Consider the following 27073-nt stretch of genomic DNA (forward strand, 5'->3'; position numbering starts at 1 on the left):
GTGGTCTTGGTCCTGGGTCAGGCCTGCTCTGCGGGGTGACTGTGCTGAGATGGGCATGTCCAGGCAGGCTTAATCCAGACTGTGGGATTGTCTACGGTTTGTGGCTTTACCCCAGAATGGCCCGACCACTTCCTGAGTGGAGACGATGGGCCGTATGGGACAGCCCCCATATACTGAAGCTGGGGGCAGGAGGCCCCTGGCATCTCTCCTCTGGGACATGTGACAGGTAGGATGGAGGCCACATCGAGGTAAGACGTCAGCTTAACTGAAGGCTTGCAAATATAAAGCCAGTGAGCTCATCCTGATGACCTATTAGTGGTGACCTGTCGTTGAAAATGTACACAAGATAGAACATTCAGTGTGAAGGGAGAAAATGTCCATCCACCCAAATCCAGTCACTGTTAATACATTAATGTGTTTCCTTTTCCTTGTCTAAATACATAGATTAAATATGTTAAGAAGTTGTACTCATACAGTTTCATATCCTCTTTTTAACTCAGTATTATAACATTTTCCATGTTCTGAAAATGGCATTTAAAATTATTAACAATAGACAACTAATTTTAAAATAGATGAGCGGTATTCCATCACTGTGAGAGGGATGATGGAGTGTGGCAAAAATTCAGTTTCTGGAGTTAGACTACCTGCTTCTAATCCTCCCTCCACCACAGCCCAGGAACTCGATAACTCTTGTAAAGCCTCCGTGGACTCATCTGCAGAGCATACGTAACCACAGTAGCTACGTCATAACCGGGATGGAATAGGATGACGGCTGGCACGTGACAACCTGAGCATCATGCCTGGTGCACCGAACACCTACAATAAACGTTCGCTGTAATACTGCACTCAGGTCACCATCTTCCTAGTCATGGACATTGACGTTGTTGCTGGTTCGTCCTCTTTTACACACAGTGATGTGATCAGGAAATCTGTCCGTAAGGAGTTGCTCTCCTGTAGGGTTATTTCCCTAAATGTGTGGGCTCTGTGCTTCATGAATGAGTCAAAGGTTCTGGTCATTTTTACGATTCTTGGCATATACTGTGAAATTGTTACACAGAAGGGTTTCTTACCACATTCCACCTGCAGTTGCTGAAGTTGGGAGGGAAGTTCCATTTGGGCCCGACTAGGGTTGCATACCAAGCAGCGGTTAGCCCTCGTGAAAACTGTTGCAACTTCGTGGAGGTTTGCTCCTGGCGCCCCTGCCACTTGGCAGCCAGGAGAGGCTGGCCTGGGTTCAGTTGGCTGCGGCCTGCACTGTAAGGCACCGGTGAAGAAACCCTCCCTCTGGAAGTCATCCTCACTCTTTGTGCGGGCATGAGTCTCTCTGGGTGCCCCGCTGGGCCAGAACTGGAATCCAGGGCTGTGGTCCCAGAGGCCAGCAGTCCCTCCGCTGCCCTGGGCCAAGTCACATCCTGGAGGCCAGTGGCCAGTGACACTCACTTGTCCCCAGTCTGGGAGCTTTCAGGTCTGTGTTTTCATTTAGAGCCTAATTAATGTGCAAATCACAAAGGCCTCAACACCCCGGGGAGGGCAGTGTTTGGGGACTGGAGGAGGACTCAGTGTTAACTCTGTGCTGACCATTCTGTGATTGCCCCAGGCCCCACTGGAGGCAGAGGGCTGAGTGTTGACACCTGTTGGGACTCACTCTCTGGCATTTCCTGAGCTCTTGCTCGGATCCCAGCAGAGTCGATAAATTAGAGCTATCAGACATCGGGGAGTGCACTATCTGGGGGAGAATCAGACACGTAGCAGAAGGAGAAGGGCCCGTGGAAGTCTCTGGAACCTCAGAGTCTGGCTCGGCAGGTCAGGAAGACTCCAGAGAGGAAGTGGCCATTGATGGGGTGTTGGCATACTGGCTGGGCTTTGGAGGTGGGCCCATGGGAATGGAGAGCCCTATAGGCACAGCATCGGAGTTCTAACTGCAATGCAGGGAGGGGAAGGTGCAGGGGGAGTTAGGAAGAGCTTGGATTTCTCAGCTGAGGTGGGCTAAGGTGCCATTCAGCAGGCAGTGAGGCATCTTGGACAGCAGAGTGACCTGAGCAGAACTGCGTGGGAGGAAAGTGGATCCTGCCTTCAGGAGAGGTGGCAGGGGTCAGGGAAGAAGAGGTGGGCAGGCTGATTTGGGGGTGCTGCCGCAGACCAGGTGAGAAATGGGAGCAGGGATCGCAGGGCCTTGGGCTTTGGGAATGGAGCAGAGTTGCCGACTGGAGGCATCTGAGGTGGAGAATCAGTGGGCTGAGCAGGAGAAAGGGAAGTGTCTGAAATGACCCAGGACTTCACAGTTGGGTGACTGTGAGGAAGGAGCGCCCCCCACAGGGAATGAAGTGGCAGGCGAAGTATGTGAGGCAGCACTTGGTGTGGGCAGGTGATCCATTCACGCTTACAGTCACTGTGGCTGTTTCGGAGGCTGGCAGGAGGGCAGGCTTGAGTGAGAACATGCTGAGTCCCGCTCGGTTCGTGTGCGGGGTACCGCAGCTGGAGGAGGAGTTGGGGGGCGACAGAGACGTGACGGCTGAGGCCATGAGTTAGGTGCAGATGCCAAGGTGAGCTGCAGAAGGGAAGAGGTGGAGATGAAGGGGAAGGCTCTGTGAAGGAGCTCGGGGAGGAGGAGCTCCAGCAGCATCAGCGGTCGTGGTCAGCCTATGGTAGGAGCCCACCCCATGCACGCTGTGCTAACACACACCTGCATTAAGTCATCACAGCAACTGGGTGAAAGAGGTGCCATCATTCTCTTTATCTTACAGATGGGGAAACTGAGGTTCAGATTGGGTGACGTGTCCGTGCTCCCTGAGGTGTGACATGCTGCAACAGGGCATGGCCCCGGGCCGTCCACCTCCACTGCCCCGGGAGGCAGAGTCCTGGGAAACTCCTGTCACCAAAGTAGGCAAAAGGGAATCAAGAGGGGAGAACGGCTGAAGTGGGAGGTGACACTAGAGACAGTGACCAAGGGCTGGGAAAGGAAAAAACCTTCCATTTTGGGGTTGGGAGAGGAGAACAAAATAGACAATTCAGAGAGAATTTTGAGGACAACAGGAAGGAGGTTGAGGGAGTCCTCACCACAAGGCCTGGCTCTACCATGTTCAAGATTACCTGAACAGAATGAAGGGGACAGAGTGTGGCCAGAATTTGAGGAGAAGAAGGTCCTAATTTCTAAGCATGCCTAAGCGAGATCAATAGGGCTGGATTGGTAACATCAGAGAGGGCCGGCCACATGAGGGGTGGACCTGGGTGGATGAGAACACACACCAGAACACAAAGCCCGTCTGAACCCAAGGATCTACATGATGACAAGATGGGGTGAAACCATTTCTCTGATTTTTCTGAATCTTCGGCAATGTCTGGCTGGGAAGGTCGCCAACTCTGCTTCAGAGGCCCTGACTACATCATTTTGTCTCTTTGGCAGCATAGTTTTATTGCTACCATAAAGATGTGTGTCTGCCAAGAAAAACACTCTTCTCCAGGCAGGTTGGCCTTGGGGAGGAGCAGCCTTCTGAGACAGCAGATTTTTCAAGACTTTCCCATTGCAGGACGAGAATAACCGATGCTAAGCTCCCTGAATGTTGCTCCATTTAGCTCTGAAGAAGAGAGCCTATGTGGGAGGACAGGAGGAATCCCTGGAGCATGATAAGAGACTGGAGACAAGCCAGGACCATACAGTCTGAGCCTTCTTGTCAAGTAGGCTATGGGCTGCCAATAGGAAGTGAAGGCTGGAGCCATAGCAGCCCAAAAGTGAAGGGAGGAAATTTGTGAAGAGGCCAGGCATTTAGCCATGTGGTTCAAGAGGAGTCCTTGAATTCTGGGTGGTTTGGCTGCATCTTTTCCATACTATGGTCCCACACAGCCAGCAGAGAAGAATGACGGTGCATACAATGTAACACACTGTTATGGGGTTACATTCGTAGGTGACAAACCCATTTGGTCTTTAAATCAACTGATGAGGGCAAGTATTGTCCTGAGTTGGGGCCTCGACGCTGGTACTGGTAGTTGTTGGCCCTGCGTGGGCATCTACAACCTCCCACAGGAGGTTTGGTTGCAGGCCGCCGCTGCCTGAGGTTGGTAGTCCCAGCACTTCCAGAATCCGGAGTCATATCAGAAGAGGGGTAATAAAAATAGGAATGACTATTTGCCTCAAGTAAAGTACATTTGTGAACATTGTCACTCAATTTTCACAAAAGCCAAAAGAGGTGGCAGGCTATTTATTCTTCCCCTTTTGTAAGTGGTGCAGGAAACCGAGGGCCAGTGTGCTGGAGTCTCTTGCACAGGTCATACAGTAAATAGCGGCCTAGCAGCAAAGCGAATCCCAGCTGCTTTGGATCCAGGGCTCTTTCTGCTAAACCATCTGCCTATGATGATCCCTTCAGATCATAAGGAAACTGCTGGATTGTTTGGAAGCAGGAGCTGGGCAAGAGCTTCCCAGTCAGTAATTTTCTGAGAAAGTGAACTGAGCAGTTGGACCAGCCTACTCAAACCCAAATCACAGTGCTTCCATGGCATTTTGGAATAGTGCAGTAGCTGGGACCATGATTTGGGAGTTGCTTTTAGTATCTGCAGCCTCTGGCACAAGGACCAGACAGAGCCAGGCTGGTAAGAATGCCAAGCATGGGAGGGAACCTTTGGGAGGCCCAAGTCCTGAGAACTGCCTTGTCAGATGCTCAAGTGTTTATTGAATGGATGTTGAGGCACATATGGGACATGGTGTCAGGCACAAGGTCTCAGTGCTCTGGGAGAAGCCACAGTGTGTTACTCATGTCATCAGGAAACTCATCACATGGGTTAGGGTAAAGCAACATGCTCAGAGCCAACAGCACCCAGAACAGACCTTATAATAGGGGGTAGAGCCTCTGGCCTGGGCTGGCGTGGGGTTGGGGGTATCCCAGCTTCTCCTAAGAATACCTTTTAAATACGTTAAATGGGGTCCAACCCATAGAATAGCAGCTGTACATTAAGTGTCTGTGGATTAAGAAACCACATACGATAAGAAGTTACTTTGGATAATTAGTTCATTTAAGTAAATTTTTGTTGTGTTCCCCCACAATAGCACCTACACATAGGAGAAAAATGGTCGCACATGTACGTGAGATATTTTAGGAGTCCTGTGAATCTATAATGCTTACCAGTTTGTGGGTCCCTTGAAATAAGTCCATGCTTCCAACTTCAATTTGTGAGTCCACTGGCCTAGAAGTATTTAGGCACAAAAAACATGGTAACCCTGCACATCCCTGACTGGGCACCCACAGGACTTCATCTGTGGATGGCTTAGTTATTAAGGATTTTCTGTAGAAAGTAACCTGTTGAGAAATAATGTTGTGTTTTCATCCCACACCTGACTATACATACACAGGAGAGGTCTCATGGCACTTTCCCTTCCAGGAAGTGGCCAGGCCTTTGTGTTTCTGGGGGCTGACCAGACATTGTGTTTCAGCTGACTTTCCTGTTTCCACAGTTATGGCCCATTGAAGAAATTGAACAGCAATATCTGAGAAAGGAAAGATAAAATTTTTTCATGTTTGTATGTGGGAAGGGCCCAGCAGTATGCTGTGGCTATACTGGCTTCTGAGAGGCAAATCTGTGGGGACCCAGCCTGCCTCTAGGCTGGTTCAGCCCCTCTGAAGTGGGAGAACTCCCAAGAGGTGGCTGCGTGGGTACCTGTTAGGACTGGCCAAACCTGGACACTCCTACCCCCTGCAGAGGCACCTGCCTTCAGAGGGACCTCCTGGCCCAGGCAGGGGCCAGTGAGCAAGACTCCTTACACTGGTGCAGAGCAGTGAAGTCAAACAGCCACACCATGTAGTCTAAGGAATGACGGTCCCCAGCTACCCTACCTTCTGCAGCACGGACCAGGTAGGCCAGCTGGTCGAGATAAGGGAGCTTGGAGAAGAGGGGTTTTTTAGAACTGTATAGGCTCTCCGCTGCTCCTGGATGAATATTAGGAGCTGGATAGGGGCCAATTTCATTGACTTTGAGCATCTTGCCTGTCCTGATCTAGGGGGTTTGAACTGGTCCTAACCGAATTTGGGAAAACAAAGAAAACCACAGGCATCCTGAGTGTTTCAGGTTTTTAATACATACGTATCATAGTAAAAGGTAATAGGGTCTTCATTTACAGTACAGAAAAAATGGAGTCAATAGCAAAAACTCATGATAAAAAATGATCAAAATTTGATTCATAATTTAATCCTCATTTTAGAACAAAAATTCTAATTAGAGAAACTAAATACATTTTGTCCCAGAAGAAAATATGCCCTGTGTGAATCTCTACATGCACGTGTACACCCCCAAGCCAAGCCCTGAAAGTTCAGCAGCAACAGGCTGAGAGCTGGTGGTTCCCTGTGAGCAGGTACTCACCCAGCACCTCACCCGCTTCCTTGGGTTCCTTGAACAAACATGAAGGTACCCGGATTTCATTTGTGTCTATTTCCAAAAGCTGCTTGCCGGAAACCTCCCAAGTCCATTTTAAAAGGTCATCAAAGTTTGTTTTAAACAGCTGGAGTTACCAAGAACTCTGATTCAGCTCATTTCTAAGTAGACCTGCCAAGCCACGCCTCCCCAGGCCCTGTCTCCCAAACCCCGCCTCCCCCAGTCACGTTTCCTAAGCTGTATCTCCCTGGGCCACGCCTCTAAGTCCTTCTTCCAAACCCTTCTCCCCGGGCCACCCTTCTTAGGCCACGCCTCCTAAGCTGTGCTTCCCTGGCCACGCGTCTCAAGCCACGCTCCCTGGGCCACGCCTCCCCGGGCAACGCCTCACAAAGCTGCCTCCCCGGGGCCAGCCTCTGAGCATCTCTTGGTTGGAGCAACTGGTAAGAGTTGCTGCTGTTTTCTGCTTTGTGGTCCCATTTGAATCGTCCATGCCACTATTGCTAATGCAGATGGGCCCGTAACAACCATCGACTGGTTGAAAGATTTGCTTCTTGAGTGCCACATCATTGATGGCACAGAGTTCTTATATCTGGAAAAGCAAGCAAGAGAGGGTAGGTAGGCTTGGAATCTTCACTGTGTCTTAGTGGGCTGTGACCAAAATAGGATGCTTCAAGTATAAGACGTCATTTTCTCAGTAGGGTGTGGTGACCCAGGTGTGTGCAGTTGTCAGAACTCATCAACTGCACACCTACAAGCTACACCTTTTATTGAATGTAAATTATATCTAAATTAAAAAGGAAACTAGCAAAAACTAGGATAGGAGGCCAGAGAAGAAGAGACTTATCTCTTGAGAAGAGAGATGAGAACAGGGAGGAAGGCCAGCCCAGAATGCATCATCTCAATGTGATAACAAGGAAAAACGAAACAAACCCCAAATGAGGAAGGTTTTATTCGTAAGAAGGGAGGCAGCATACTCATAAAAAATTTTGGTGTCATTAAAAACAAAGAAAAGCTGTAGAAATGCTCCAGATTGTGTGACTCTTGATCTTGGGGTCGCGAGTTCCAGCCCCACATCAGGTGTGGAGCTTACTAAATACAAAAATAAAAGAAGCTGAAGAATCATGACAACTAAAGGCAGTAACTGGTTAGACTAGATCCTGCACTAGGGAGGGGAGGAATCAAGTGATAGCTTGAGTAATGGCAGTATATTAGGTAAAGGTATTGTCAACATCGATTATGACAGTTATAGCATAGCGAGGCAGTATCCCTATTCTTAGGCAACACTTACTGAAGCATTTAGGAGTAAAGGAACCATTTGGTATCTAACCCTTAAATGGTTCAGAGAATGATGTTATGTATGCATGTGTGAAAAAAATATGCATGTGTGTACAGAAGAATTTCCTTATTGCTTACCTTGGGAAAAAAAGGTAAAAAAAAAAAAAAGCACAAGTTTGGGTCTTGTTGACAAGGCTGGTTCAAAGTTTGTGAAATGTTTTCTCAACATTGGCACCTCCAAACAAGGAAGGTTTTTATCAGATACTTTCCTATCAGTAACTCCTGAAAGCCACATCATACCCTTAGCTGATTGGGTATGACCCCTTGATTCTGGGTCAGGTCACTGTTACTTGGGGGTGAACACAGCCCAGGCAAAGTTAATGCACTGGGACAGGGGCATCTGTTTGGTGAGAAGGGAGGGGAGAGAGAAAGAGTGCACACAAGCCATAAAACAAATGAGGTAAAATGTTAACAATAGGTGACTGTGGGAAAATGATATATAAGGGTGCTCTTTGTGTAATTTTTCTTTTTTTGCCCTTTTTTGCAAATTTGAAATTATTTCCAAATAAGTGTGTGTGTGTGCACATGCTGGTGCACTGGTGATGAGGGAGCTAGCAGGATTTCCAGGGGCTTTGTGTCCTGAAGACACTGGCTGCCGGTTAGATTCATGTCACTATTTCAGAGGATGGCAGTCCCCATGGCAATTCTATTGCTTTAATAGTTATAAATGGACAATTCTCAAGCGATAAAAATTAGATTGCTTATGTAACAAACCTGGGAGAATATGAGAGAAGTTCCTTATTGCTTGTCCTGGGAAGAAAAGGAAAAAAAAGGACAGGTTTTTTGTTGACAAGGCATGTTGGAGGTTAGGCGAGTGTTTTTTTCAGCATCTATACCTTTACACAAGCAGAATATTATCAGGACACTGTCCTTCAATCAGTAACTTCTGAGAGCCACATCATACCCATACTTGATTCATAGAAACCTTGACTCCTGGGTCAGGTCACTGTTACTTGGACATGAGCATGACCCAGGTAAAGTTTAGATGTTGCAACAATTACATCTATTCTGTTTCATTCCAGAATTTCGCAGGATGACCCTGGCAGCATCCTAGTGGATTTGGGAAAGGAAGGGGTGTGCAGTGATATCTCAGTGGGCTTTCAGACATCTTGCTCTGAGCTCAGAGGGCCCTTTGCTCCCACAAGTGGCCACCACCCTTGCTCTCTTCGTGGGAGATCTGCTGTGAAAGTGAATGGGACTCAGCCTCCTGCCCACGCTGTAGATGGCTGAATGCACAAGGCAATGATTAGTCTCTGTCCCCCACACAAAAAGAAAATACAGGATTCATTTGGTCAAGCACACTTCCCAGGCAAATAGAAAGCTCCCCTTCTACCACACCTCCTGGAGTGAGCGAAAGGACAGGTTGCACTTGACTCTCAGATCTTCGGTTTGGACTATGGAATCATGAAGCTGAATCTTCGCTCCTAACCTTTCATCTGATAAAGGTGGGACTGTTTGGGGAACTTGGAAATTCAACTGTTCAGTAATGAAAGTTACCGCTTCTTTGTCAGCAGGTGCAAAACCAAAGTGAGATGCCACATACAGGAAACTAAACCCAGGTGGTAACAAAGGTGTGTGTCACAGGCAAGCTTTGTTCTGTTTCCTGGTCATACCATGTTAGTTCTTCAAGAATGGAATGTTGAGAATAGGAGTCCACTGCATCTGTCCTGGGACTGGGAGGCCTCCCTGGTCATGAGTCAATGCTGAGCTAAAGGGTCCACAGCCGGGGAGATCAGCATCAGAGAAAGAGAGGGGAGCCTGGTGGAAGGATTGAGAGGAAGAGACAGTCACTGTTTGCTGGCTACATACAGCCCTACAAGAAGCTATGGACGTCATAAGCCATGATCTGCCAGCAGAGACCCCAGAGGTAGACAAGGAGACAGCAGCCCTGTGTCCCTGGTCTTTGTGTGGCCAGTGGTATCAGGGCTGCCCCACAGCTATTTCAGGGCACAGCCTGGCCAAGGCTGGAGGGACAGCACGTCTGGCCCTGCAGCCCATGTATCCTCCTGATTCATGCTGGTCACCTCAGTCTCAGTAATAGTCTGTGGATAACTTATTCTCCTCCTACAGTGTTCCTAGCACTGTGATCAGCACTTTAGAGGTATTATCTTAGGTATACTCACCTGTTCTTTTCTTTTTCCTTTAAAATTTTTTCAGCTTTATTAAGAAATGATTGGCATATAACATCATGTAAGTTTAAGGTATACAACTTGATTATTTCATATGCATGTGTATTGTGAAGTGGTTACCAACGTAAGGTTAGTTAACACCTTCATCATATTCTATAGTTACCGTGTGTGTGTGTGTGTGTGTGTGTGTGTGTGTGTGTGTGTGTGTGTAGAGAACTTTTAAGATCTACTTTCTTAGCAACTTTGTATACAATAAATAGTGGCCTATTCTCTTTTTAATGTTAAGGAACCAAAGGCTGAAAAAGGTGGCCTACCAAGATTGAAAAGTATTTAAGTAGTGGGTTCTGGATTTGGAACCTGAATGGTCTGGGTCCAAATCTCATATGTTTTTTTACCACACTATGCACAAGTACACATGTACACACACACACACACACACACACACACACACACACACAGAGTCCATTGCTTTTGCAACCTCTGCTTCAGGAAAGAGTTTGGTACGGCTTGTTCATCTTTGATCTTGGGCAGTCTGCCATCGGTGCTGCTTACAAAGACATAGTGATGGCTGACCAGAAACCACTGAGGCACCTGGTGCTTTATCCCCCGGCAGGCCTTGTCTCCAGTCCGGCTGCACAGCTGGCTGCGCGTGTTGGCCTCCCCACTGGGACTTGAGAATCTTGGTTCGAGCTGCTAAGGTCAGAAGTTTTGGTGAAAAGCAGTAGGCCACGTGAGTGGAAGTTGTCAAGGGGCCAGGCTGGCTCCAGTGCTGGAGATAGGCCAGTGTCTTGCCCCCTGGGTGACTTGCCATCCTCTCCTCCCTGTCTTTGCAGCCACCCTTGGTTTGAAACCCGGGGCAGTGGCTCTGGGGAAGCAGCCAGTCTACCAGGGGCCTGTGCATTGCATCACAACCATCGTGCGGACCGAGGGCCTGGCAGGGATGTACCGGGGCGTGAGCGCCATGCTGCTGAGGGATGTCCCGGGCTACTGCCTCTACTTCATCCCCTATGTGTTCCTGAATGAGTGGATCACACCTGAGGCCTGCACAGGCCCCAGCCCCTGTGCCGTGTGGCTGGCCGGCGGCATGGCAGGTAAGGACAGCCATACCGACCCCCGTCCCTGGGCTGACCCCTGTAGTGGGATGGCTGGGGAGCCTACCGTGCCCTTCTCAGCCCAGGGAAGGGCATGATTCATCCAGCCACTCCTCCGACCGTTCTTTGTTCAGCACCTCCTATTTGCCAGACCTGGCCAGACAGAGGAGAGGCTGGGAATGGGAATGGTCTTCCTCTTTTTTGCCTCTCCTTCCCTCTGGACCTGTGGGAACAGCAAGTCCCTATTCAGGATTGTTGAACCTTCAGTCAGATGTATTCTGACCATTTCTTCTGTGTCAGGTATTACTGAGCTGTGAAAAGGAAATCTGTTATTGAGGTTCACCTTTTTTGAACGTTGACACAGCAAACCTTTCTAATGTGAGCATTGCATTAACTCTGTAAGGGAGGAATCAGTCTCCCCATTTTTCAAATGAGAAAACTGAGGTTCAGAGAGATTAAGTGACCAACCCAGGGGCACACAGCTAATGAAGATAGTATAGCAGGGACTCTACGGTCAGCAAGATCCCAGTTCAAATCATCACTTACTCATTTGGTGACCATGCACTGGTTACTTAATCCTTCATACTTCAGAAACCACGCAGCATCCCCACTTCATTTAGGGTAAAAATCAGTGTTCTTACAGTGGTCTTCAGTCTCTCTATGATCCAGCTGCCTGTTACCCTGCTGCATTCTTTTTCTGCTCCTCTCCCCTTGCTTGCTCTGCTCCAGCCAGACTGGTCTCCTCGCTGCACCCTGACCATGCCTGGCTTCTTCCCACCACAGGGCTTTTGCACTCACTATGCCTGCTGCCTGGATTTAGCAATATGTAGGTCATCAGGGACTGTGACAGGACCCATTTTGGTGAAGAGAAGGGTGTGAACACCCAACAGAAGTGGGATCAGGAGAGAATGGGATGAGGGAAATTGGACAGTCGAAGGACACACGATATGTCGAAAGGGTTTGGCTGTGCTGTGATGGGGAAGAGAGGTATGCAGCTGTAGCCAGAGCAGGGTAGGGAAGTCAATAGAGGGTTGCTTTTTAAGAAAGCTGATAACATAGCATGTGTGATGCTGATGGGAAAGATCTTCTGGAGAGGAGAAACTTGTCACTCCTTCTCCACTTCCTCCCCCCCTCCTCATTAGCTATGCTTGAAACTCAGCAAGCACACAACGAAGCCCATGTCTTAGCCACCGAACACCAGTGTCTGCCCTCTGCCCCCATGTATCTGAGGCCTGGCCTGTGCCAGTTCCTAGTAAGCACTTAGTAAGCACTTGCTGGCCAAGAGGACAAACAAGGTCCCGTCCATTCTCGATTCTGATGAGAGCAGGTATGAGTGGCCTGGTAGGCAGACCACATTTTGTAATACCCTTGCCCTTGGGCTGAGGAACAGGGGAGGATGTCAGAGCAGTACCTGGACAGACTCCAGGGCAAGCAACCCCATTATCCTGGCAGGAGGCAAGAGGGAAGGGAGGTGTAGAGGGTTCCCAGAGGATCAAGGGCAGGAGGCCACGGGGGCTGGATGCTGGGATGGGCAGAGGGTCCAGAACAGGCTAAGGCCTCTTTTGGGAATCTCTGGGCTGCAATTATTAAACCTTGCAACAGCTGCCTTGGACTTTGGCATCCATTTGTTTTTCTCTTCCTAAGGATGTGCCAATTTTCGTGTTTATACAGTAACCTGGCTTTGTTTCCTTAGAGTCCTTTAAAGTTACAAAAGTGCTCAAACTAGGGCACCTGAGCTTCTCCAATGAGGGTGACCCAGTGTTACATGGTCCCAAGGCTTCTATTTGAGATATCTGGAAAAGTGACAAGATTTGTAAAGCCCTGCCCCTCTTGTCTTCAGTCCTTACTTGGCCCTTCGTCGGCAAGCAGCCTATCTGCAAGTGTTTGTTTAGCTGTTCTGTATTCAGAGTCCCTTCTGTCTCTGCAGAGCCACAGGTCTTCCGCCTCAGCCCTCACTCTGCTGCTCTTGCCCTTGGCACCCCGGAAAGGCACTACAAAGTATTGGGGGGCCTGTTCTTGTTTCTCCAGTAAAAGCTGCTAATAAAGGCATCCGCTGACAAAGCGCTGGCTCTGGGCCTGGCTCTGCTAAACGCTCCATGTGCATCTGTGTATTTGTCCTAACAGTAGCCCCATGAAGGTAGGTACTGTTGCCCCATTTTACAGATGGCAGACTCAAGGCCTAGGGGAGGAGACTTGTATGAAGTTCCACAGTGAGTGGTGAAGGAAGTTCAGGGATGGTCTTCACAGATCCTGCCTGAGCTCTTCCTACTTCCCCCAGCAGCTTGTTTAGCCGATCAATGGTGCAAAGGCGCAGGGAGCCACGTCCCCTCCAGACCCCAACCAGCCAGTCCCTGACACCTGTTTGTCTCTCTCTTTACAGGAGCAATTTCTTGGGGGACAGCGACTCCTATGGATGTCGTGAAAAGTCGACTCCAAGCTGACGGGGTTTATTTAAACAAATACAAAGGTGTCCTGGATTGTATCTCCCAGAGTTACCAGAAGGAAGGTCTTAAAGTAAGCCCCACAGCAGTGGTGCGGGGTCAGTGTCAGTCTCCTGGAAGGTGGGCCAGACATTTTGGGGGATATGAGATTGCAGAGAGGGGAATCAGGAAACCGAAGTACTGGCAGTTGCACATCAAGCCCTACTTAGATCCTTGTCTCATCTAGTCCATGCCCCAGGCTGGTGGAGAAGACAGGCTCGGAGAGGACTGGTAACCTACCTGAGGTCACACAGCCGGTGCATGGCAGAGCAGGACCTGGACCCACATCTGTGTGTCACCAAAGCTTACCTTCCCATCAGGAAAGGCTGGGAGCTGCTTCCTCACTCACTGCTCGGTGCCTCGTTCTCCTCCAAGTAGGGGGTCCCAGGGCCACATCGGTCATCACATCTCACAACGTCCACTCCCCCAGCCTGTCTTCTTCTCCCTCACCGCACCTGAGTCCACAGCCTGCAACCTCTGGCTCAGCTCTGAGGCAGCCTGCAACCTGATCTTGTCTCCCTTCTCTTTCTGCCTCCCTGCACGCAAAGAGCTCATCTAAATCCAAGCCCCTTCCTGTCTCAACTGTCCTAGGATGATGACCAGAATTCCAACTTTGGCATCCAAGGCTATAAACAAAATCATCCCTGTCTACGTTGCCTCCCGTGATACCCCCTAGTACCCTCCAGAGAAACCCTCATGTGTGCTCTGCCTCCAGTGGGCCCCCAGCTTTCTTGGCTTGCCCCTTCACGTCAGCAGACTCGAGTTAAAGCCAGCCTGGTTACTCGTGGCAAGTTGTTTCACCTCCGGGCCTCACTTTCTCCTAGGCTAAACATCCCTACCATGAACAACAGGGCTGTTTGTTAGTGAGATTAAACACAGCATATAAAAAGGGCTTAGCTTCATGCATAACCCACAAAGGATATTTAAAAAGAGTTAGCCACTTGTCATTGGCTTTAGTATTAGTATTAGTAGTTTTACTAGTGTTAATGCTACTACTGAACACTGGACCTTTCCTCACATGGTTGTCTCATCCCCAGCCCTCCAGTCTTTACTAACTACCCACTCCAGTGCATCCAGATTCTCACACACACACACACACACACACACACACACTCACACACACTGGCCGAGCCGTTATTCTCCAGGTGCTCCCAGACTGCAGCTGAGAGGGGCTGGGGCCAGTTCACAGGCTGCTCTAGCTTCCACTGCCAGTACTGAGGTCTCTCTGCCTAGTACCTGATACAGAGGCGGGCAGGACTCTTCAGTCCCTTGCCATGGGGTGCTGGATCCCACAACTCCCACAGAGGCATCTGGGTGGGTGGATGGATGCCCAACTTTTGTTGTTGAGGTGGGGAAGGATAGGGACATTTTGTACTGCCATGATGCTGATGTCACTCTATTCGTGTGTTTACCTTTATTGAGATCTTTATGTCTTCATACAGATTCAAGTTACTCTCTAGTGCTGTTTCATTTCACCCTCCAGGACTCCTTTGAGCCTTTCTTGCAGGGTAGATCAAGTGGTAATGAACTCCCTCAGCTTTTGTTTATCTGGTAATGTCTTAATTTTTCCCCCAGTCTTGAAGGATAGTTTTCCTGGATACAGGATTCTTGACTGACATTTTTCTTTTAGCACTTTGAATATGTTGGCCTATTGACTTCTGGTCTCTCAAGTGTCTGATAAGTAATCTGCTGTTAAACTTACTGAGGATCCTTTGTATGTAATGTGTTCCTTCTATCTTGCTGCTTTCAAAAGTTTGATTATAATGTGTCTTGGTGTGGGTCTCTTTGAGTTTATTTTACTTGGAGTCATTAAGCTTCTTTGATGTTTATAGTCATGTCTTTCACTGAATTTAGGAAGTTTTGGGCCATTATTACTCCAAATATTCTCTGCCCCTATCACTCTTCTCTTTTTGGGACTTCCACAATGCATATATTGGTTTGCGTGATAGTTTACCACAGATCCCTTAGGCTCTTTTCACTGTTCTTCAATCTTGTTTCTTTTTCTCAACCACAATAATTTCCATTATCTTATTTTGAAGTTTGTTCATTCTTTTTTCTGCCTGCTTAAATCCTTGTAGTGAATTTTTCATTCCAGTTACTGTGCTTTTTAGCTGCATAGTTTTTGTTTGCTTTCTTTCTAGATTTTCTTTTCTTTTCTTTTCTTTTTTTTAAGATTTTATTTATTTATTTGACAGAGAGACAGCCAGAGAGAGAGAGGGAACACAAGCAGGGGGAGTGGGAGAGGAAGAAGCAGGCTCACAGCAGAGGAACCTGATGTGGGGCTTGATCCCATAATGCCAGGATCACACCCTGAGCCGAAGGCAGACGCTTAACCGCTGTGCCACCCAGGCGCCCCTCTTTCTGGATTTTCTATTTCACCTTGATGTTTTCATTTTGCTCATGTATCATTTTCTCGACTTTCTCCATATCTTGCTTTAGTTCTTCAAGCATCTTTAAGACAGTTCTAAAGTCTTTGTCAGGTAGATCTGCTATCAGGTCTTTTTCAGGGACAGTTTCTCTTGATTTATTTTGCATTGAATGGACCATACTTTCTTGTTTCTTTTTATGCCTTGTTATTTTTTATTGAAAATTAGACTTTTGAATTTAATTATGTGGTAACTCTGGAAATCAGATTTCTCCCCTCCTTCCCCAGTGTCTAGTGTCTTTTGTTATTGTTTTTGTTTATTGTTTTGCTTTTTTGATTGTTGTAGGCTGTCTCTATGCCAAAGATCAACCTGAAGTGTAAACTTAAGGTCTTCTCAGGTCTTTTCTGAGCCTTTCCCTGGGAATGCACGGTTACTTTCCAATTTTCCCATAACGCAGTTGCCTTTGAATGTCCTAGTCTTTAATATCTAGCTTCCAAAGGCGGAAAGAGAGAAAAATGAAGGGGAAAAGGGGCATTGGCCAGAGGAGGGGGGACTTGCATCAGTGCGGATAGAGGAAACAGCAGTGGCTACCTTCTTTGCACCTCTGTGGTTAGACTCAGCAATCAGTGATGAAAACACAGATCTCCAATATTTGCAAGCCAGGGTCCTTATTGCCCACTCTGGCTTCCGCAAGCTGTGTGTGCTGGTTGCTCCCAAGCGCGTGTGCACCTGCCTGCCACAGGTCCGGGGGTGGGGGATGGGTAGCTGCTACCTGGCTAAGAGCTAAACTGGACTGAAATTAACCAGATTTACTGTCCAAACCTTCTCCTGGAAGGTGTAAGCATTCAGTAAACCCCAGAATTCTGAAACAGTTACATCAGGCAGATTCTACCAGTGCAACTTTTATCTAGGTAAGGAAACAGATTTCTGGAATTTTCTATTCTGCCACCTTCCTAGAATCCTCACCTCACTTGTCTTTTATATTATTTTAGCAGAAGCACAGTTTGTGATTCAACCAGCAAGTACAGAGGGACACATAAGAGAGATTCAAACAGGATGCTGTTTTATTTGAGATATTCTTGCCTGCTATTAATTAAAATATTAATGTGTCAAGTTACTCAGATTAATGTGTCAAAATATTAATGTGTCTATAGAGGCTAAATATATTGCTGATATTATTTCCTCCAAAAATTACTGTGCTCTGTTAAGAACAAAGTCCTGGAAGGCAACTGAGGTCAGATGATTAATTTCTTAATCTCGGTAGCATTGGTCCATAGTTTATATTCAGCGACAGGTTTTAAATAGAGCTAGTGGCATTCAGCTTGATTAACCACTCAGTGACGGAAAATCATTTTTAATTTTTTTATTAGTTGGTTTTAAAAATAGATAATATATGGGGGCGCCTGGGTGGCACAGCGGTTAAGTGTCTGCCTTCAGCTCAGGGCGTGATCCTGGCGTTATGGGATTGAGCCCCACATCAGGCTCTTCCGCTATGAGCCTGCTTCTTCCTCTCCCATTCCCCCTTGCTTGTGTTCCCTCTCTCGCTGGCTGTCTCTATCTCTGTCGAATAAATAAATAAAATCTTTAAAAATAAATAAATAAAAATAAAAATAGATAATATATGAACATAGGAAGTTTCAAAAGATATAAGAGGATATACTGTCTAATTGTCCCTCCTTGGTCTTCCATCTTCTCTCAAAGGCAATCACTGTTATGAGTTTCTTAGAATATATTCCAAAAATATTCACAGACTGTGCAGGCTCATTTGTGGGTAGTTCTATTTATGTATGTTTGTATATGTGTTTGCATGTAAACGTAAATAGTAACATGAAGAGAACGTCCCACATAGCCCTGGATGATTGGCTTGTCTCACAGTCCCTCCCAGGAGCAGGACGAACGGCTTTTCCTGGGGCCCAGTGGCTGGCTCCAGTCACAGCTGGCTGTGAGGCTGGCTCTGTGGAGCTTCCATTCTCAGACATTTTTTACTGTGGCTTACTGAGGCAGTGTGAGCCCACCTGTCCCCACTTCACTATGGAAGGAGAATTCAGTGAGAATGAAGACTTGGGAAGGAGTAGAATAATGGTGATGGTACCCAAGTTTGGCAGTTCTTTGTAACCTGCTTAATGATTACCAGGAAATCCCTTTTTGATAAAGGGAATCAGAAGTCTAGGACTTTGGGGGCACTCTCGAATCAAAAAAGAAGTCCATTCTCTGCCTGCTGTGAGTCCATACTCTGCCTGCTGTGACATTTGTCATGGGCCACTTGGGTCATCGTGCATATTGGGAGAGTTACCTTCTGAGATAAGGAGGCCAGAGAAGGAACTTGGTATCCTTCAGCTGCACGGAAGTGGCTGTTGTGAGGGAGTTTGTGACAGTGGCTTGAGATTGAACGACTCTTAAGAGAGGTGGAGAGGAACTTTTGCAGGAAGAGCAATTCCCGAGGCAGCAGAGTTGGTTGCCCTTTGGTTCTGCCATCTGGGGACTGGAGCCCTCCCTCCACTCTCGGAGTCCCCCACTACCACTAACACCAGCAGGACTCCTTCAGCTCGGAGACTGTTCCCTTTTCACAACAAGGAATTTGTTCATTCCATCCATCCACTCACCCGTCCACTGATTCATTTAGTATGATTTATAAAGAGCCGTCTGGGCCAAGAAAAGTATTAGATGCTGGGGGTTCTGAGGCATAGATGTTGGGGATTCAGAGGTGTAGATGCTGGGGGTTCCAAGCACACACAGCCCTGCTTTCACTACCCTGACTGAGGTTATTAATAGGGGTGCAGACAAATGTTGAGTAGTTAGAGACAGTGTGAGAAGTGCTGTGATGGCAGAGATCCTGAGTGCACAGAAGCCAACGGGCCATAGTCCAGCTTGGGGTGGCCCTGGGAAGACTGCTAGAGGGTGCGGCCAGGCCTGGGGAACATTCCAACAGATGGAACAGAAGAGACACAGTAGTGGAAGAGAGATGGCTCCTTGGAGGAATGACAGGTTGTTAACTTGCCCAGAATGTCAGGTGTAAGAGGCTGCCCAGGGAAAGTGCAGGGCCTGAGCATAGGGGTCTTGGCAGGCCGGGGAAGGGTGTAGACTTCCCTGGGCAGTGGAGAGCTATTGAGGCTTCATGAGGAGAGACTAGATCTGGTGGTTTCATGTTCCGGAAGCCCAGGGTAAGAGCCAGCAGGTCTGTACTTTGTCGTCTTTGGACCTCACAGCAGAGCAGGCCAGTGCTGCTGGAGAGAGGTCGTGTCTGTAAGTCTGAAATGTTCCTTGGTTCCTGCAGGACCCAGCGTTGTGGGAGAGGAGACCACACTCCAAGTTGGGCCCTGCCTGGCTCGGCCTCACAGAGCAGAGCCAAGCCCAGGCCCACAGGGAAGCGTTTATGGGCACCCAGCATGGAATTTTCCTTTTAGAGCTCAGGCCAGTTCCTTGTTGTTATTCAGTCACACTGGGTGAGCCTGGGGAATTCCAGAAAGGTTAGACATTAGATGTTACAAGTGTCCTGCTTGCCCCTTGCCTGGATCACTCCATGGTTTGGCTGAGCCACTTGCTCCCCTCTGGGGATCCTTGTCCGTCAGCTCCCTGCCCTGTGAGGGCCAAGGCTTCCCCCCAAACCACAGAGGCCATTCTCTCCCCCATACAACCAGGCTATGTCTTGCAGGCAGCCATGGAGTGCTAAGGTGCAGGTGTCTCTCCTGAAGGAAGACCTCCTGACATCCTGGCCGGCGACAGTGGCCTGTACCTACCCTGACACCACAATGCCTCACAACCAAGGAAACTGGGGAAATGTAAAAGGGCTGGATTTCTACTTCCTCAAAATTACAGTACCAGTTCTATTTATTACACTTAGTAAATATACAGGAGTGAGCTAACAGGTGTACGTCATATTCCTGACAGTTGTCGGGTCATTTATGCTTGGGTAGGGTTTCCTTTAGATGTGTTGTCTCTTCCCAGGGAAAACATTTAAGGAAGGCCTTCCCCCCCTTCCCCCCTCCCCAAAGCCCTGATCTGTTCTCATCACATTCTAGATCATATTATAATTATTCTCACATGGGGCTTATATCCCCCTAGTAGGTTTTAAACTGGGCAAAGGCTGGAACCACATTACATTGATCAATTTCTACCCAGCACTGGGCAGGAAGATTCAGGGAGGAAGTGAAGCATCTTATCATATGCCCTAGCGATGGGAGGGATGGAAGACAAATACAGGGTTCTCTTATCAATGGCTGAGTAAGCAGCTCATCGATTCAGGCCAGTCCTCCTCAGCACTTATACTAATGATCGAAGGTTGAGTGCCACTCTGTGTAAAGATGGCTCCTGATAATAATGAGGGTGATGGGACCGTCAGCAGTTCGTGAGCACTGGCTGCATGACAGGCACAGTGCAAGAGCTTTGAAAGCATCATCTCGTTTATTCCTTCAGCAGCTGTATCAGCTCAATAGTATTGTTATCCCCATTTTTGCAGTTGGGAAGTTGAGTTCCAGAGACTTTGCCACTTGCCAAAGTAACACAGCTATTAAATGCCAAAGCTGTGTCTCAACTTCATGTCTACAGTCTTAAAAGTATGGCCTGAGTTCTTCCCCACTCTGCCCCATGGGGGCATTTTGTGACGCACCTATCAAAATGGTTGGTCATGGCTGGCTGCTCTGTCCACCATTGCAAAGTGAGTGCAGTGGAGAGCTCGGACTTCCAGGTTCCAGAGAATTTTGTGTGTGCATGCGTTTGTGTGTGTCTGTGTGTGTATACACATGCATACGGGTATACACATGAGAAAGAGCAGCAATTAAGCAAGTGTATGTGGTGTTCATGGTCAACAGTTTGCCCACAGTCTTTAGTGTATGCGTACCAGGCCTGGGAGGAAAAGCCCAGTCACAGGTGATGTGAGTCGAGGCAGGGGCATGACTGGGGCATCTGGGGTGGTTTTGGCTCACAAGGGTCCTTTGGGCTCTGTGGAGTCCAGCCTGGGACAAGTGGCAACATCCCCAATCTTTTCTCTGTGCCTCAGTTGTGCCACTACAGAGGGTCTGGGTCAGTCCTCTGTGATAATGCTGCCTCCTGCCACAGGTGTTTTTCAGAGGCATCACGGTGAACACTGTGCGCGGCTTCCCCATGAGTGCTGCCATGTTCCTTGGGTATGAGCTCTCGCTGCAGGCGATCCGCGGGGACCACACCGTGACCAGCCCCTGAGCGCCAGGTCAGTGTGCTTCCTTCCCAGCCAGCTGCACCTCCCTGGAGCTTGACACCCTCTTCTTTGCCATGAACACATTGTGACCTTCTGAAATGACCCTGTCATTCATTTCCTATCTAATCTGTGTCAGTTCTGGGGCCGCAATGGCCACCCTTCTTGTCATCAGAAGGCCCTTCTGAAATGCCCACCTGTGACTGGTGGTGAGCTGGGTGCCCAGTAACTGAGATCGGCACAGAATTTACCCTTTGATAATGAGCTCACCAATCTGTTTTCCTATCCAGCAGCTTCAACAGCCCCTGAAGAGATGTGTATTTCATTTTCCTATACAAATTCAATGGCTCAGGCCCAGAAATGAGGACTTAAACTGGGCACCATCTCCCTACCTCCCTACTGGATTCAGAGCATGAGTCTGAGGGCCACCAATGGGCTCCCAAAGCCCTGGAGGACAGCTTTGGCCCTCGTTCCCTGCCCCCCACACCATTTCTCTCTCCCTCTCTTATTGCAAAAGATCACTGCGGCCCAAGGGATCTAAGAAAAGAAATCTGAGCAAGTAACTCCCTTAGTCAAATGCCCTCAGTGGCTCCGCATTGCCCTTTAGGTCAAGCTTTACTAATCAATCCTGTCATCACCAGCATCCTGAAGATAACATTCTCGCTCTTGCCTCTGGGTCTTTGCACATGCTATCCCCACCTGACACCATCTTGTCACCCCTCCCCCCACCCCATCCTTGGCTTCACCAACTCCTCTTTGTCATCCAGGCTTTAGTCTAGAAGTCTCTTCCTCCAGGAAGCCTGCACTTATGCCTCAACCAAGATGAGTTGTGCCTGCTGTAGGCTCTCCCCTGCAGCCCCTGCTCAGCCCCTACCACATCCCCTTGCATCATAACTGCCTGATGACTTTCCTCACTCCCCAGCCAGCGTGAAAGTCCCAGGAGAACTGTGAATGTTTCTTCACTTCTCTATTGCTGGTGCCTCACATGGAGCCTGACACAGAGATGGCCACTCAGAAACATCGTTGAGAAGACGGACGATTAACTTCCACTATCCCCTCAGCTCCTTCTCTTCTTTCCTCCCATTTCTCCTTCTCTGGCTCCACACTGGTAACCTGCAGAGCTGAGAAGACAAAGGGGGATGAGTCACCGAATTTTCTAGTCAACAAGAAACCATTTTGCTTCTGCCTTGGTGACCACCAATTCTCTCAAGAAGGATGGCCCTTCAGAAAGGTCTAGCAAACCTGCCTGCTGCCTCCCCTGGAACAGCAGCGGCCTGCTGGCATGTGTCGATGGGGCCAGACCCTAGACCCGGGGCAGGGCGGGATGGATCAGGCCGACAAGACTGAGCCCAGGACAAGCCCTGGCCGCCAGCTTTACATCAGTGCTTTAGCTTTTCACTAAAGCACCACATTCACCACTCTCCTGGCGCTTTGCCCTCTCTTACAAAAGGAAAAGAGGAGTAACACATTTTGCATACTTAAACATCTTGAGTGAAGCGCTGCTGTCCTTGGGTTTTGTCCGGGGCAAGGCAGAAGAATGGTCTGGTTCTCAAAGCTGTGCTCAGATACCAACCGCTCCCCCCTGTGAACGGAGGAAAGTGGCTTTCCGGAAAATCCTGTAATAAAGTCAGTGCCTCTTTATTGTAGAAAGAACAGAAAACGCAAAAAGAACAAAATAAAATGCCAATTTTATGCAATATTTTATTCCTCATTCTTCCCATTTAATAGTTCAGGACCATCTTTCTATGTGATTAAATATTCAGCAGCAAGGTGGCTTGAGTGCCAAGACCTGGCAGCACTCGGAGTGGCTGGACACTTGCCTGAGCTGTCACACCAGCCACTTGTCACCACCCTGGAGACTGGCTACTTCAGGAGGAAGGAAGTTGTTTCTAGCAAGCCACATTCTGTTGGTCCTGGATTTGGCCTTTCCGAGCAGCGACCACCCCAGCTGGAAGCCCCTCTTTCTGAACATCTTCTCACTGGACAGGAGGCCCAGACAGGTGCTGGCCTTGGCTCTGCAGGTGTGGGCCAGGAGGCTGTGGCTCTTCAGTGGAAGAGACAGCTCCCAGTGACTTTTCTGGAACCTCATCCTGAACAAGTCTCACCCAAGGAGTTACACTTCCGAGGCCCTTTATCAAGTCCTGGATCTGAATTTACCAAGTAGCTCTGAGTTCACAGGCAGGTCACGGTCTAGGTGGCAATAGCATCCAGTCTCTGAAGATGTGGAAACCGGTGCCTCCCTTGGGAGTCCAGCCTGGGGACGGGGCGAGACATTATGGATGTTAGAGAGCCACAGAACCCCGCAGGCCCTGCGAGGGGGCGGGAGGGGGACTCTCTCGCGTCCCTGGGTGTAGGTGGTGGGATGGCACGGGATTCTTTCCAGTGTCTGCAGGGAGCAGCTACCGACCCAGCTCCTCCAGCCTCCTTCCAGCAAGCAGAGGCAGAGTTCTCCCTCACCCCCAGCAGGTCCCATGGAGGGAAAACACTGACTTTTCATTCCTCCTCTCCATTATTTCTCCCCCAGGATCCCACATATGAGTGACCTAAGGGCCGGATGAAACCCAGTGAATGCCACATGATGTGGTGGTTTGGGATGTGGTTAGTTTTATCTGTTCACAGGGAGATAATCAGACTCAGCACGAGAAAGATGACCCTTGTTGGTAGAAGTGAGGTCCCAACCCTGGTCAGCAGTCAACTGTTCGGCTTGTTGGAAGCCCATGATTCCAGCTGGGCCATCCCATGCCCACCGACCATGATCCACTATCCCAGTAGCTTCCTGGAGTGATGCAGGTCTGCCTCCTGCTGTGACCTTCTTGCTCCAAACCTCATTGATCTACTTTCAATCCCTGGAAAATCCATTTTTGAGGAAAGAAGATACATTCTTCCTGTAATACCCTTTTTTTGAACATTTAGGAATAACCCCAGACAACCTCCTCTCCCTTCTCATCTGTTCTCCTGGTGAGCCTCTGCCAACGGTTGCTTCACAGAAACTATTTTCTCAGGGGCTTGTTGACCCTTAGGCCTTGCTGACTGATAACCGTGGTTAGATGAAAGCCCTATTTTTTCATCCTTTTTCCCCAGGGCCAGCGTCCCCTGGCCAGAGCTGGGGTCGTCTGACCACAGCCTCATTTTGCTGCTGCTGAAGGCAGCCATCTAGGAAACCCATGGGAGTGAATTTACTAAAGAGAAGGAAGGCTGCCCCTCCACCCATGCTCTGGGCCGGGTGGGCACTCAGCCATCGGCACTGACCTCAGAATCCCTTCTTTCCTCGTTCCGAGGACTCTGGCCCTTCCCTCCTGGCCGGGGCCACTCAGCTGCTGCCCGGACAGGGAGTGGAGCACCACTGACTGACACCAGCTTATTGATCCGTCCTGGCCCCTGGGACAAAGCAGGGTAACAGGGACCCTGCCCGCACGCCAGCTGTGCACTCGCTGGGAGTTCCTTCCTGGAGGAGCTCCATTGTCGCCACACTTCCGAATAAAAACACCAATAACCTCTTCAAGTCATTTCTGAATCAGATATTTCTGCCTGGGTTCCAGGGGACACTGGCCACCCTCATTCTTCTCTCTGTTTAGATCCCTGCGGATGGCGCTGGCCCACAGAGCCCCTCTGTGCAGGTGAGAAGGGAAACGTAGGAGGGCAGTCAGGCCTCTCCTTGCCCAGCTGCAACAGGTGGGCAGGGAGGGCGTGGCGGAGGGACAGGAAGCCTCGTAAGGGCCTCCCCACGGGAGAGGTGGCAGGTGCTGAGAGGCACTTCGGAGGCGGTGGCGTCGAGCATGCTGGGACGGGCATTCTCTGGGTCTTATTGTCTGATGGAGAACAAAACACAATAAAATATTTTGTCCACAGTCTGGTTTCCAGAATGGTTTCATTATTCTGAATTTTCTCTCTCTCTAGAACCACATGCGAGGGCCACTGCTCTTTTGCTGTGCTGTGGCATGTGTCCATGACGTCACTTTCATTTCTGCGCCGACAACGGGCGTCCCTGATCATAGAGCCTTTTCCGGACGCGCTAAATGCCGCTTTGGAATCCCCAGAGTAGGGCCCTGGGCAGCCACTACCATCCCGCAGAACCCGCATACTGATTGCCATTCTTAGCTTAAATCTCAGTGGGGAAAATGTCCTTAGATTCTTTTCCTTTCCGCTTTGAGAGTGTCTTCCTTGATTTTTCTGTTCCCTTCCGCCCTACCGAAAGAATCAGTCACCTGAAGGCTCTCTCAGCTGATGAACTGCAGAATCACCACGAGGTGGCAGCAGAGGTCAACAGAACCGTCCACAGACGTCAGCTTCTGGTAGCTTGTGACCAGGGTCCTCCGTGGTGAGAGCATCTGAGCCCCGTGACATTTCTCTTCCTGTTTTCGGGATCTCGCCATCTACCTTGTTGTTGTCTTTTTACTTCTCTGTGGTGGAACGAACCTCAGACAAGAGAAAATTCCACCTTGCTTTCCAGGTGCCGACTATCATCGACTACCTTTGTGAGCTCGGCCCAATTTTGCCCACACTGGGTCTCAGTTTTCTCATCTGTAAAATGGGGGATTTAACAATGGAGTCTCCATTATTTACCTACTAGGGCTTCAGTAAAAATCAAATGCAAATATGGTTTTGTAAATTATAAAGTTAAAAAAACGGGAGTTTGAGAAGGCAGGGGAGGAGATTGCTTATGTGATTTTTCCGGTTTCTTGTTTTGACCTCCCTTCCTTTCTGTGAGTCTGGGTTGTTTGCAACACAGGGTGGCTTCAGTGATGTTTCCTTGACCTTGTCTCTACAGGTGAAACTCCGAGAACCACAGGTGCCCGGCCCCTAGGCCTTTGGACCTCCAAATGGACATCCAATGCACATGCTTGGGGTAGGGTGGATACAGATACTGATGTGGTTCTTCTGACGCCCAGGATGTCTGATGAACCATGGAGGCAAGCCCTTCAGGATGCTCACTTCCAGCGCCCCTTGCTGTCAGGCTGACATCAAAGGGCTTTCCAGGAAACATTGGTCCAGCAGAGGAGTCCAGCCCATGAGTGTCTGAGAGCTAGAAACACCATCGAGAGAATCGCTGCTTCTCTCCTATGGCTAAGAGTGGGGAGGGGCCAGCATGCTCTGAGATCAGCCACCCCTGCCAGTCTAGGGCCTGTCCCCAGCTCCTGTGCCTCCTGCCTCCCAGCAGTGCGGACCAGCTAGACCTGCTGGTGTCCATACCTATATGTTCTGGAAAACGCCCCTGTATCCTACCTGTGTGTTGAGCCCAGCACCTGCCACTCACTGCCTGCTTCACTGCTGTCTGCTGAATGATTCCACCGTACCCTCAGGTGTACAACAAATACATGAAGCCTTTAAGTTTAGTTTTTTTCAGGCCTCCATTCCATCTGATGGCAGTAAAGAGTAATTTTGCTATTTCATGGTAAAACTCAGAAACTTCAAGTTAAAGGCAGGCAGTTCAGGATTTTCTCCTTCTCCTCCCTCTCCTGGGGATGACTTTAGATTTGGGGGGTTTGGGGTACAGGGAGAGGCTCCTGGCTCTTGGGAGGTGCCCCATCCTATGCTGGCATTCCTCCCGTCTAGTCCAGGGGCATGGCCGTCCCTCCATGGTGGCTTTTGTGGTAGCATTTTTATTCCTGTCTGGTCTTGTCCACATGGTCCTCGCAGAGCCACATCTGCCAAGGCCCTGGCCCCTCTCTGTCCTCTGGGACTACTCAAGAGCCTACATCAGGCCTATTGTTGGGGCTCCCTGCACCACACCATGTGCTAGATGGCAGGAGGCATTCTCTTTTCAGAATGTTGTCTCCCAGAGCAAGAAATCCAGAAGCCTTCCATTCTCAGGTCCTCACCCCTCCCCGGAGTCCTGCCACTGCTGTCCCTCGGCTCCCCTACGGGTGGAGCCCTCACCAGTATCTGCTGTCATTCTCTCCTCTCTGACATCCATCTAATATTCGTTCGTGATAAAAGCACTCAACAGACGGAATATAAGGGAATTTCCTCAACCTGATACAGGGCATCTATGAAAAGTCCGCTGCCAACACCACACTCAGTGGTGAAAGGCTAGATGTTTTCCCAGGAAGACTGGGAACAAGACTAGGAGGGGTACTCTCACCACTTCCATTCCACATTGTATGGAGGTTCTAGCCAGGACCACTGGCAATGAAATGAAATAAAA

General features: G+C 49.1%; 1 protein-coding gene across 13 annotated transcripts in view; it reads left to right on the forward strand.

The window, feature by feature from the left end:
• The window catches only part of SLC25A48 (solute carrier family 25 member 48), a 251720-nt gene extending 226949 nt beyond the window's left edge, over positions 1-24771 (forward strand). For 8 of the 13 annotated variants that reach the window (XM_034656037.1, XM_034656040.1, XM_034656038.1 and 5 more), the window contains 4 exons: positions 10655-10912; positions 13293-13426; positions 20814-20943; positions 21851-24771. In XM_034656037.1, coding sequence (XP_034511928.1) covers positions 10655-10912; positions 13293-13426; positions 20814-20936 — 515 coding nt within the window. In that variant the 3' untranslated portion in view covers positions 20937-20943; positions 21851-24771. Of the gene's footprint in view, positions 1-10654; positions 10913-13292; positions 13427-20813; positions 20944-21695 lie in introns of all 13 variants that reach the window. The other 5 variants (XM_034656034.1, XM_034656035.1, XR_004624027.1 and 2 more) reach the window with 5 other exon arrangements.
• Positions 24772-27073: the final 2302 nt, after the last annotated feature.

This window comes from Ailuropoda melanoleuca, chromosome 3 (assembly GCF_002007445.2).
Source record: "Ailuropoda melanoleuca isolate Jingjing chromosome 3, ASM200744v2, whole genome shotgun sequence".
In the NCBI taxonomy this organism is placed as follows: domain Eukaryota; kingdom Metazoa; phylum Chordata; class Mammalia; order Carnivora; family Ursidae; genus Ailuropoda; species Ailuropoda melanoleuca.